The sequence below is a fragment of the Diplotaxodon limnothrissa genome, linkage group LG18 (assembly GCF_057381915.1).
Source record: "Diplotaxodon limnothrissa isolate DT_005_m linkage group LG18, D_limnothrissa_male_GT1.1, whole genome shotgun sequence".
Taxonomy (NCBI): domain Eukaryota; kingdom Metazoa; phylum Chordata; class Actinopteri; order Cichliformes; family Cichlidae; genus Diplotaxodon; species Diplotaxodon limnothrissa.
The window spans coordinates 40477658-40490765 of NC_140613.1; the positions used below are offsets into that span (position 1 = coordinate 40477658).

At 41.0% G+C, this 13108-nt stretch overlaps 1 protein-coding gene across 1 annotated transcript in view; it reads right to left on the bottom strand.

Moving 5' to 3' along the window:
- The window catches only part of pappa2 (pappalysin 2), a 97381-nt gene extending 84273 nt beyond the window's left edge, over positions 1-13108 (bottom strand). The window contains exons 1-4 of the mRNA XM_085378083.1: positions 12119-13108; positions 5517-5749; positions 4880-5107; positions 4178-4773 (exon numbers count right to left, since the gene is read on the bottom strand). Coding sequence (XP_085234209.1) covers positions 4178-4773; positions 4880-5107; positions 5517-5749; positions 12119-13016 — 1955 coding nt within the window. The 5' untranslated portion in view covers positions 13017-13108. The remainder of the gene's footprint in view (positions 1-4177; positions 4774-4879; positions 5108-5516; positions 5750-12118) is intronic.

Here is a 13108-nt window from a genome sequence, read left to right on the forward strand (position 1 = left end):
TGCCTGAGAAAGCTTGAATTGGGATCCAGGTACACAGATGCACACACACATGCTCCCACTCACACACAAGGATTTTCAGCATGCTGAGGTCAGGACCTTTCTAAAAGACCTACATTACTGTTACTCTGCTGAGACCAGTTTTTATGACACCCTGGTCGCCTGTGTATTGGCTGTCCATGTTGTTTTTACTGGAGGGACAGAAGCTTATAGACAGAAATGTTAGCAATAGTCCCTGCAAAAGTAAACTCGATGCACTGAATTACACACATACCATGACTGGAGAGTTTTGCTTTCATTATCTAAACTGCAGAAGATTTCTTTAGGAAAGCAAACAAAAAAACAAAAAACAAATCCAGATCCATAATTTTAAAAGATATATTAGAATCAAACATGTTGTAATTGCCCAGTTAATTTATTTAAGTATAAATATGGTCATATTAAATCTAGAATAACTCAAAGAGTTTTTTTTTATATAGCTAAGGCCAAGGACTAGACCTCTGAATAAAACTGTGTTGGTGCAAAACAACTGAGTGGAGTGGTCTCTGCTGTCCAGTTCTTCATTAGAGTCTATCTCCTCTCTGCAGGGTAGAAAGCTCAGGCTGCGATAGGGAACATTTGACCATTACAACTACCAACCTCATTTTTTCCCCTCTGCCTCTGTGAGTCTATCCCAGCAAGCTCATGACGGGACACCATAAATTTACATCTACTTTTGACACACCCAAAGGGCTTCCTCCATATGGCCAAGCAATGAGACCACACGCACGCAACCCAGCTTTTTTCTTTTTTGCTTCTACTGAACTTTAACATTTAACCTTATGTTCTTTTCCAGCGACAGGATGTTGCACATTCGTACAGATGCAAATATGCACACCTGCTGGCTGCACAGTACGGTTACAGTCTCCATCTCTTGGCCACTGGGAGCTGTCCAGTTAAACATATCTTCTTCTATTGGCCGCTGAAAATGCTGAAGGTTAATCACCTTGCTCACAGGCACTGTTTTTATATTAAGGAAAGTTCAGACTTCCCTGGTGTCTATACCCCAGATTTCGTTGCCAGTTAGTTTACTGACACTTCTTCAGGACAAAGAACAAAAAGCCAGAAATTAAAGATTCCAGGAATAACACATGACCAATGCCCCTGGGGCTAAAATGGGAGTTCACTTCAATTCAATTTTATACCAGTGAAAAGTTTGGACACAACTTTATTTTCATGACTATTTTACATTGTAGATTTTCACTGAAGGCATCAAAACTATGAATGAACACATATGTAATTATGTAGTAAAAAAAATGTGTGAAATAGTTCAAAACATGTTTTATATTTAATTCTTCAAAATAGCCGCCCTTTGATTTGATTACTGCTTTGCACACTCTTGGTCTTCTCTCGATGAGCCTTATGAGGTTGTCACCTGAAATGGTTTTCTTGTCTTGAGGAAGTTCCCAGAGATGCTGAGCACTTGTTTGCGTTTTTGCCTTTACTCTGCGGTCCACCTCATCCCAAACCATCTCGATGGTGTTGGGATGAGGTGGAACCAAAGATCTCTAATTTGGACTCATTAGACCAAAGCACAGATTTCCACTGGTCTAAGCAGAGGTGACTCTTGGTCTTCCTTTCCTGGGGCGTCCTCATGTGAGCCGGTTTTGTCATAGCACTTGATGGTTTTTGCGTCTGCACTTGTGGACACGTTCAAAGTTTTAACAATTTTCCGGACTGACTGACCTTCAGTTCTTAACGTAATGATGGACTGCCATTACTCTTTACTTAGCTGATTGGTTCTTGCCATAATATGAACTCTAACAGTTGACAAAAAAGGCTGTCAGCTGTGTACCAACCTGACTTCTGCACAACACAACTGATGGTCCCAACACCATTTGAAGGCAAGAAATTCCACAAATGAAGCCTGACAGGCACACCTGTGAAGTGACAACCATCTCAGGTGACTACATTATTAAGCTCACTGAGAGAAGGCCAAGGGTTTGCAGAGCTGTCAACAAAGCAAAGGGCGGCAAGAATCTAAAATATAAGACATACTTAGAGTTATTTATCAAATTTTTCTTTGCTACATAATTCCATTTATCTTGGTTCATATATTTGATGTATTCAGTATGGATCAACAACGTCGAAGGTATTAAAATAAAGACAAGTCCATTAAATGAGAAGGTGTGTCCAAACTTTTGACTGGTAGTGTAATTAGTGCCAAAACACAACAGCAGTTGCCTCAAGGAACTTTAGATTGTAAGCTAAACACCAACAACTTGGCAACAGTGGGAAGGAAAAACTCCCTTTTAAAAGGAAGAAACCTCTTATATCTTATCCCGGCTCAGTGTGTGTGTGTGTGTGTGTATGTACAGAAAGCTGGGGTTTTCTGCATGGTAATGAAAATGTATGCTATGCCTTCTAATAATGCAGGCTAAGTGAATCATGTACAAGACTCCCTATTTATTAGATAGAGTCTATTAGATAGATATGATTAAAATTACTGCAGCACTCTACTGTTAATGCCTGGCATGCTCTAACTCTGAGATAAAATATTATGATCAACAGTACCAAACACTGCAGTGCAGTCTAGCAGGACACAGAAGCATTGTCACTTGTAACCTTCACTAATGCTGTTTCTGTACTGTGACGAATTCTGAAAATTGAGTGACACCCTCAGACAATCCATTCCTCTGCAGATGATCAATTAGCTCCTTTACCACTAGTGTTTCAATGGTTTTTGAGATAACAGGAAGGTTGAAGATTGGCCTTTAATTAGCTCAAAACAAGGAATGGGTCTAATAGACACGTTGATGGTTTGGAAGAAGTTACTATTGAATGTAACACAGAAAAATCAGTTGGAGAGAAAAAGTCTAAATAAATATCAATGGCATTGAAAGTAGATGCACATGTCTGTGAGATGGTTATGAACTAGCAGCAGTGGGTAGCACCACAGTTTGTAGCTACAGCAAGACACTCCCTGAAAAACCATAGAAATAGCAAAGTGACTTGTAACAGTAATATTTAAAACTGACTTTTTATTGACCATTACTTCAGTGTTTTTTGCTGATCTACTGAATGTAATCCATACGAATGTTGTCATACTACATAAATATCCCATTTGTATTACACTGAGAGCAGAATGTAATGATTACACCAACAGAGGCTTTTAGAGGGAACTCTACTTAGTTACTTAACTTCCACAGTGGTAAAGAAAGGTCCATTACACTAAAAAAAAAAAATAAAGAAATGGAAATATATCATGGGGAAAAAATGTTTGAAAAAACATTTATTCATCCTTGTGTTAAGCTGTCACACTCTGTCAGCTCAAGACATCAGAAGCTAAATCTCATGGTTTAAAAAGCAGTTTTGGTTACCATGTTCTGTTTCACAGTGGCTCAGTGTGAAGCTTGTGGTTGAAATTTGGATTTTAAGTCCTTTAAGAACTTCGGCCGACGACCTCATGGGGAGACTTCGTGCGAGCTATTTAGAACGCTGCGTGAGCCCGACTGTCAGACCAAATGAAAGGCAGTGGGCTGCCGCTCGTGTTGTTTAGCAAAAATAAGTGTGTACTTTGGCCACTTAACCCACCATTTCTACTTCACAGAGCTCCCTCTAAGACCACTGGGGAAAGTGAGAGTCCCAATTTGTTCATGCCATATTATGAGCTACTGACTGCACGGCCTGCTGAAGTACTGCAGCATGCGAAATAGGGACACTTCACTGCCTCACAGGGAGAGGTACTCTTACTAGTGCCCATTCATGCCCATAGAAATCTTCTCTCTGGAATAATATCTTGCCTTTACTGGCTTAAAATGTAATCCTCCTACTTTCTATGCTATGTCTCCTCAACAATGTAGCCTTTTACATATTCCTGCTTAACGCTTTGCACAGTCTAAAATTGAATGGCCATTGTTCTCGTAAAGGCTACACAACACCTGGTTCAAAAATATTTCAGATTAAAAATCTTCTGTTAGTTTTTTGGGAGGGCCTTAAAGGAAGGCCTTTAAAGTTAAAAATACAGTACAGGAGTAGGGTTAGGTTGCATTTTAGATTATATTAAATGGACTTGTTCTCATAGTACTTTTCTACTCTATGTGAGGACTCACAGAGCTTTATACAACACGTCTCACTCCTACAAGTACGTTTTCTACATAGAGAGCCATTTTAGTAGATAACATTTGTTCAACAACCTTACCTGTCAGGAGAGTCAGGATCAAAACAGGTCTTGAGCACATCTGTAACATCTGGGTCACAGCAGTCTCCATCATCATAGTCGTAGTGTATACTGTTGCACCCCATGTTACAAACCCCATCCTGCCTCTTCCAGCTGTAACAGGGCCCCAACCTGAGACAGTCCCCTCCATCATGACCCGTCCTCGGATGGTCACATTCTGGGTCACACTGGCGGTTCCCAATCTTTGCAATACGGCAGTTGCTGAGGATGAATCTCTCCCGGAGGCTAGAGTTTTTCACTGTGTAGACACTCAGATCCAGAGTAATGTTGTAAGGGCGGAAGGCCTGAGTCAGAGCCTGGTGCTGGAGCTGAATTTGGGCTTCGGTCACCGTGGGGTTTCCACCATCATCGTTGGAGAGGTTGACAATCCGGTAGCGAATTCGCTTGGGTGTTCGGAGCTGCCAGTTGTCGTTGTATCCAGAGATGATATCTATATTGTCACAGGGTGTAAGGCCACAGGGTGGTGGCGAGAAGGAGGAGACAAGTTCTGGCTCAGGGACAGGACTGGTGATGATGGTTGGATGATGGTCTTTGTATGGAGTCCATAGCTGTTCCACCTAAAAGGCAGAAAAGCAGTACTAAATGAATTTTAGCGAAGATTAAGACAATTGGAAGAACACAAATCAACAACTAACAGTGCAGAAATTTGAAATGACCACTTACATTAGTAAAGTCAGCCCACATCGCCAGCACCGGCTCACTCATGTCAATTTGGAGTGGCCGTTTGAGCAAGTCCGCATGGGAGCGGGCATAGCCCCACAAGACCACACCTCCTACGTGGCCTCTAAAGCTTTGCCCCTGATCGGACTGATTGCTGCCAAGAAAGAGGGTTCTGCAGGCCTTCATGAAGGGGCTGTAGAGATTCCCTGACTGGTGGCTGCTTTCTCCTACCTAAGAGGGAAAAAATTAGGGATTTTTTTTCTTCATTTTATCATGTTCTGAATATACTTTAAGATTAATTGCCTAATTATTCTTTTTTAAAAGAACATATAAGCAGTAAGTCATCCAAATGTTACAGCATTAGAGTGCTGTGGCAGTTAGCTTTTTAAGAAGCTTTCCATTTGGTTGGCATGTAATATAGTCACTCTGCTCCATGGATGCTCTCATTGGCAATAACTTCTATTGCCAGCATATTAATTGGGTGCCCTATAATCTGACAAAAAGCAAAAACAATCCCTAAGAGGATATTGTAATAGAGCTGGTAAATATGATATATAGCCATGGGTGAAATGCCTGGAAAACATCATGAAATGGACCATTGATTTGTATCTCTGGTAAATGACCAAACTCAATCACACACCTTAGCTCCATCAACATACAAAGTCATGTTATGACCATTGTAAGCGGCCATCAGGTGAGTCCAGACATTGGCTTGGTACCGCTGGTGGCTGTGGACAGTGGTGGATTTCACAGCTCGGTCTGTACGAAGTGTGAAGTAGAAGCGTGCATCTCTGGTGCCAGCAGTTTCCACAGTGCGAATGCCTACTGACCAACCCTTCTCACTTAGTGAGTGGGAACAGTTGTCAAAGACACCTAGGGGAGAAAAGTGGTGGAAAAAAAATGAATATTCACAATTTACAAAGAGTCAGCACCCTTGAGAAATTGAACAATCACGCCAACAAGCAACCTTTCCAAGTGATTATACTCCTATGATTACAGGAGGAGAGACTAAAAGAGAGAGAGCAGTGCATAGAGGCTGAGACACAGTTAGTAAGACAGAGAGAGTAGACAAGCCAGAAACAGCAGGACAGAACAGAGAGGGGAAGAAGGACGGAGGTATTTCACTAAGCAAAGGCAAGGCCCTGATGTTTCCATCTGCTGTTGCAACAGACACACACAGACGCACATCTGCTCCCCAGATGTCAAATACTAGGACAGAGAAGGGTCAGGGAACCCCCTCACCTCTGTGTGTGTGTGTGTGTGTGTGTGTGTGTGTGTGTGTGTGTAGGCTTACTTGTGTATCTAAAAGGGAGTTGAGCCAGTTTCATGGCTAAGCATGTAACTCAGTAGTTGAGGTAAGACTTAGATAGATTTGTAGCTTAGTGTGGTAACTTCAAAATGGTATTTCACTTGCATTACACCGCAATGTTTCAGGACGACCAATCAACAAGCATCTTCAATGTGGCGATGCGCGTTCAGCTTAATTATTGCACTGAATCAATATTTTAACTCTGCAGCTATTTTGGCCTTTGGAGGGAAGCAGAAGCAGCTGGCAATGTAACACTGATATACTGTGGATTTGTACAGTCAAACATATTTACAAACAATTTGAGATCAACTCCTGGTGGCAAACTGATTTAAACATTGATCATAAAAATACTGCATCTGCATTAAATTTTAAATACAACTGAAATGTGCAGCACAAGACGGCACTAACAATGTGTGGCTAAACTTGTCTGTGCAGAACGTAAAGAACACGCACCGCTGCTCCGTATAAGCAGTTCGCATTACTCAACTGACATCTTTGAAACAACAGGCAACTGGTGTTGGACTAAGCACAAGATAATTATTTTAGCCAACTTATTTTGTTGCTGCAAACTAGCAAGGACACAAATGTCCCTATGCAGCAATTTTAAAGGGAAATACTTTGTATCCTCGATTCTAAATGCTCCATCTATCAAACTGCTGACCTCTTCTGTCTGCTGTGTGCTTGTTGGGCAGGTAGTGTACAGTATCAGAGATACTATTAAAAAACTTCCTCTAACAAGGTTACTGAGGACAGTGAAATATCCAGGCCAGGAAACCCAAACAGTGGGCTGAATTATGCCCTGCAGAGCAGTGAGACACTGTGATGACTTTTTTTGCAGCTCACTACTACTGCTGCCAGACAACTCTATTGAATTACTCAATCATTTGATTCACTGTTAGAGTTCAGCTTTAAAAATGCTACATATAGCAGAGTAGGATACATGATCCAATCTAACATTGAAATCAAAACATGTGACACTAAAGTAACAAGAAAATGAAACTTGAATAATTTAAGACTTTTATCAAAGACTTTAAAAACATTACTAACATTTAGAGAATTTCACGTGTCACTCTATCACTGATGAATATTTTATACAGTGTTGAATTTTTTTAAACTTTAGCACTATTGCTGTATATGTTGTGCAACATGCATGGAATCATGCAATAATACATCTTATTATCTGTATTATATATTAATGTAGGGCTTGTCAAATGTACTAATGGCATCATCATTTGTCCAGCAGCCCACTCGGGACTGGACTGTTTACAGCAAAGGGTTGAAATGTGCAAACAGATTTAAAAGATCATCAGTGACCATTAGAAGTCAAACCAATGTCAATGTCATGTCTAGCAGAAACAATAGGAGTTTGTTTTTTACTGAATTGGTCAAATTCCTTCTGGACACTACAAAGAGAAAGGCCCATGCCACAAAATGCCGCCCTCACATAAGGAAGCAATGAGGGGAAAGAGAAGTTGAGTAATGGAGTCGGATCTTTGATCAGAGTAAATGTGAGCGGACATAACAGTTTGTGGTCTCCCTCACTATCTGGACAGCTGCAGTGCTACACCATAGTGCTTTAATCCTCTTCAATTTGCTTGATGTATGTGTTGTTCTGTCAAGTGTGCAGCTTTTCAAATGCAACATTCTCAGTATTAGAAAAATAGCCATGTTTGTCTTCACGAGAAGAGCCTGCAAAACAATGCAGGTTGTGTAGGAATCAGTGTGTCTACAGCTGGCACTTACAATCAGTGGAAATCCACAGGGAAGCTAACTCTTGATGAGAAGCTGAGTGAAATCACAGATTCTATGTCCTGAATTAGAATTTACCTGGTTAAACCAATCTTTTAATGTTATAACTCACTTTAGCTTTAGGGGTGTCACGATAACTGCGTATTGATGGTAACCGATCTTGAAAGGAGTTTCAGTTTTTCAAAGTTTCAGTGTTATTTCATTAAATTGATGAAAACCAACTAAAATTAATTGTAATTAAAAACAAAAAGGGAAAAAGCAAACGCTGTGACTTTGTGTCCAAAGTGTCGATGTGTTGCACTGAAGAGATACGACGCTGTGGAAAAATCTAGAACCAACATCTTTTCTTTATATTTTGCAGTGTTTGGATGCAGTGATTTATTGAAACATGAGCAAAGCATTCATGGGAACGCATTATAGAAAGCAAAGAAAATCAAAAATCAGTATTTGATATGACCACCATTATTCTGCGACACAGCCTGAACGTTTTGTATAATTCCTTTTAGTAACCTTCAGGTCTCACTGAAGGTCGGCCCACAGGTCTTCTTCTTCTTTCAGCTATGCTTTTACTTTTACTGGCAGTGTATTTGGGATCATGCTAAAACAATTAAGCCGTTATCAATCAACCGCTTTCCAGATGGTAGTGTATGCCGAATCACAATCTGACCATGACTTGCTACATTCATAGTTCCATCAAAGATACCCAACACCACTGGCTCTAATGCAGCCCCAAACCATGACACTGTTTTACTGTTGGCTGTAGACACTCACTGTTGTTTTTCTCTGTTTTGTACTTATTGACGACAATTTGAACCAAAAATTTGAAATCTGGATTCATCAGTGTATAACACCTGTTGTAATCTTCAGTCCAGTTTGTGCATCATTTTTTATGCGTCACCCTTCACCCTGTGGCTTCTTCACACCCTCCACTTGTCCCGTTTCCTCTGATTTTTTTAAGGACACACTGCACACCATGCTGTCAAGTTTGGGAATCACTATTTTATACTTGTTAAACTGTTATCTTTGTAACTTTTTATAGATTCAACTAAAGTTATATAGTTGTGACAGGCATGGCTAAACATTTCAGGCATGCAGAATATTTGAATGCTTCATAGGTCACGATTAATTGACTTAACAAGCAAAAAAACATTTCCCCGAAAATGGTCAGGTACAAGGACTGGACTGAAAACAAGCCAATATTCAAAGAAGAACTTTGAAAGACTTTTAGAACAACGGGAGAACTACTGCTCAAGACGATTTAAAAAAATAACAAGAACGTCTGGCAAAATATAAAGAAGTGAGAAGTCGTTCAAGACTTTGTACAATCTTTTATGAACTGACGTTAAACTACACCGCGTCAGGCTGGCCTGCACTTTCTTGTAATGTCAATTTTTAGCACAAAATGGTGCAGCAAGTTAACATAAGCCGTATTTAACCAGGTGAGTTGCTCTGCATAGATTTTTGTGGAATTTTTAGCTTAGCGTGTAACATTTTAAGGCTACAATCTAACAATCTTGAAAGCAACATTTGCTTCCTGGTTTACATTGTAATTGTAAAATTCTTCCAAGAGGCTGTGTCGAGTGTCATCACTCATCACACAGTTATCAATACCAGCTATCAATATATTCATCGTCCTCTTTATAATAGCCTATTCTTCAGAAATGGAAATGATCCTGTCACATTATCTTCGTCAGCATCCGGTGGCAGCAATGATAATTGCTGTCAGTGTCCAATTATGTCCAATCACACTCATTATTGTTGTCAGCAGGGATGTAACTAGACCCTAAAACTTCCACGGTCTAGTTTGGGGTATGTATTCAAAACAAGCTGCACTCATTCATAAGATAATTCTATTAAGCTTCCATTTTTCTGGTTGTAATTATTGTTAGTACAACCCAAGGATAAGCTTGAGAAAATAGTAATGACAATGAGCAAATGATACAATCTGATCAGAAATGTATTCATATTAAAATATTTTGTTTGCTTAGTTTCTTATGTTGCACATGTTGACACACTAGCCTAAATGAGTGCACCAGAAGAATGCTATTTTCCTCCTTTCAAAGAAAGCAACAATCGCCCTGAGGTTATGAAGGGAAGGGATTTATGTGATAGCACTGAACTGTGTTTTTGGAGTTCATCTGTGCTCAGTGTCGAGGGTTATGTGTGACAAAACAATAGGAGCAAAAGTGAAAGGGACGTTTTACAGTATGGTAGGAAGATCTGCTATGTGGTATGACTTGGAGACAGTGGCACTAACAAAAAGACATGATAGAACAGGAGGTTGCACATTTGAAGATGTTAAGATATTTTATTGGTATTGACCAGGAGGGAAAGCATTAGAGATGAGTACATCAGAGGGAGATCTCAGGTCGAGTGATTTGACTGGAGGAGAAGAGAAAGAAAGGAGACAGCCAAAAGAAGAAGATTAAAAACAAGATCTCCATCACTGTTTTAGCATATCGAGTGGGGCGTGTCAGGGAAGCCTATTTTTTAATATAGACATTAACTAAAATAATACATGTGTTCTGTAGTGCTGAGTTGTTCTGTGTTTGTTTCATTGTGTTTACAGTGTAGTTACTGAATTTGTGTATTAGTTGAAGATAGTTTTGTAAAGCTGTGACACCACGAGTGCAGTGGAGGTGAACCTTGCTGATGTTCATCTCAGATGGCCAGCTGAAGGTCATAAATACTTAATGTACAGCAAAACAATACTTTTACACAATAACTGAAATAGTTTTATTTATCCCCATAAGACCACTTTCAGTCAGAGACATATTTATATTACATATTTATCACCTTTCTCAGTGACCTCAGTTTTGATCATTATTAAAAAGGTCACCAGAGCTTTCTAGCACTTCAAAACGTCTCAAAACTGACTGAGAAATTGCTCCATGCAGGTCTTATGAAGCTGTCACCCTGTATTTGCAGGATTATCCAAATTATCAGTAGGATGACTTCAACTTCCTCAGAATGCAGCAGTCCTTATATGTACACAGCATTTTGAACACAATACTCCAGTGTTGAAATCATTTCATTGGCTCCAGTTCAACATAGAATTAACTTTGGAATCCTTTGATTGGTTTGGCTTTCTCAGTTCCATCATCAGGTGCCGATCTTTTAGCTGTTCCCAGAATTAAATCTATGAGTTCTTTGGAACAAGCTGACCTGAGGCTGATTAAAGCCGTGTCTACATTCACAAACAAACTTAAAACCTTTTTATTTACACAGGCTCACACTTAATAACTGTGTGTGTGTGTGTGTGTGTGTGTGTGTGTGTGTGTGTGTGTGTGTGTGTGTGTGTGTGTGTGTGTGTGTGTGTGTGTGTGTCTGTCTATGCTGACTTGTATTTTATTTTTCTGTGAAACTTGTTTTGTAGTGTTTTGCGATCTAATATGTTAAGCACAGTGACTTTACTGTAATGAAATGTGCTAAATAAAATTGCAATTTTAATTAAATTTACAACATGGACCTATATATATATATATATATATATATATATATATATATATATATATATGTATATATATATATATATATATATATATATATATATATATATATATATATATATACATATATATTCTTTTGTCTGTTTTCGTTCTAAATATTGAAATATGTAGGAGACTGGTTGGTATAATTAAGGGCATAAGTGGCAGATTTTAATTTTGGAAACAATTGACTTCATTAACTAATTTAACTAGTTCACTAACTTAAGAAAAAGAAATCTAAGGCAGGCATTTCCCCTTTTTTTATTTAGCTCTGTGAGCCTTGTGTAATTGCAGTACAGAGCGGAGTTACGGAAGCACTTTGAATCAGTGAGCGTGTTTATGAATGACCGCAGTCACCGCAAGGTTTGGCATTTTAATGATGTGACTTTTTATGAAAGATAATATTTCAGTCCAGCTGATTTACAGGATAAGCCGTGCACAGATTGGTAGATATTTGCTTGTTAGTTTAGTTCATCATTAATAATCGGATGATTTCAGCGCCTGAGTTTGCCTGATCAGTGATGTGTATTTGAAACAGTAAAAACCTCGCTTCAGTTTCAGAGAACTTCGTGCAACACATAACAGAAGATTGTCATTAAAAGGGAGCGATGGCAAACTTTTTGTGGCATGTCATACATGGGTGTTAACTAGATAACAGTGGTACCTTTGATGTTGTAAAGAAGAGTTTGCACCCACCTGCTATGACCGCGGGATTGCTCTGCCCTCCCTCTGCCTTCACCCAAAGCTCCAGGCTGAACGTGGCCCTCGGAAGCTCCACTCCCGCCGGCAGCTTCACCTTCAGTTGTTCCCGACGCCCGTTGAAGTACAGGGCTGTCATCCAGGACGGGGGCACTTTTGGTACAGGGCTCCCCCAGTCTCCCTCTTGCACCTCGTCAGAGTAGTCCTCCGTGACGCTTTCGGGGGTTGCTGTGGAGGACTGGTCTTCATCTCCCTGCTGGAGCCTTTGGAGGACCTGGAGCCCCCTGGAATCCGTGGAGCTGAACGGGGCGACTTTCTCCCAGCTGGAGTTGCCCTCTTCTTCGTAGCGAAACGTCCCGTGGAGGCTGCGGGTGAACCTGGAGCGGGGGTCGCGAGGGGCGCGCGAGGGAGACACGGCGTCTTTGACAGACTGCCCACCGCTTGCGCCGACTTCATTCTGCTCCCTCTGGTTGTCCGTGGAGCTTCTGGGCGACCCGAAATATTCGCCCCCCTCTCTCCCCGCCACCATCTCGGCGTCTCCCCGGCCTCCCTTCTCCTCCTCCCCCGCAGGAGCGAACCCTCGCGCCCCGGCTTCCAACCCGCACCCTCCTGCACAGACCGCACGAGCGCTCTTAACAGTGTACAGCTCTCTCCGGCTCGTGTGCGTCCTCGTACGGGCCGCTGGAGGGCGTTGTTGGGTCGGGGAGTGAGAGCTGGGCTGCCGCCGGGACCTCCACACGCCGGAGACGGCGCAGGGTTCACCTGCCAGCCTGGACAGCTCACGGTCTGCATGCCGGGCCAAGGAACGTTTGTAGAGGCTCAGCGCATCGGAGCGAAGCAGCCACGTGTTAGCGATGAAGACGAGGAAGACAGCCAGTAGTCTGATCAACAGCATTTTCTCGGGTTCAGCGTTTGGCCGATGTATAAAAGGAGATTTCAGCCTTTTTATTTTTATTATTTTTAACAAAGGAATCTCACACAGGCTGA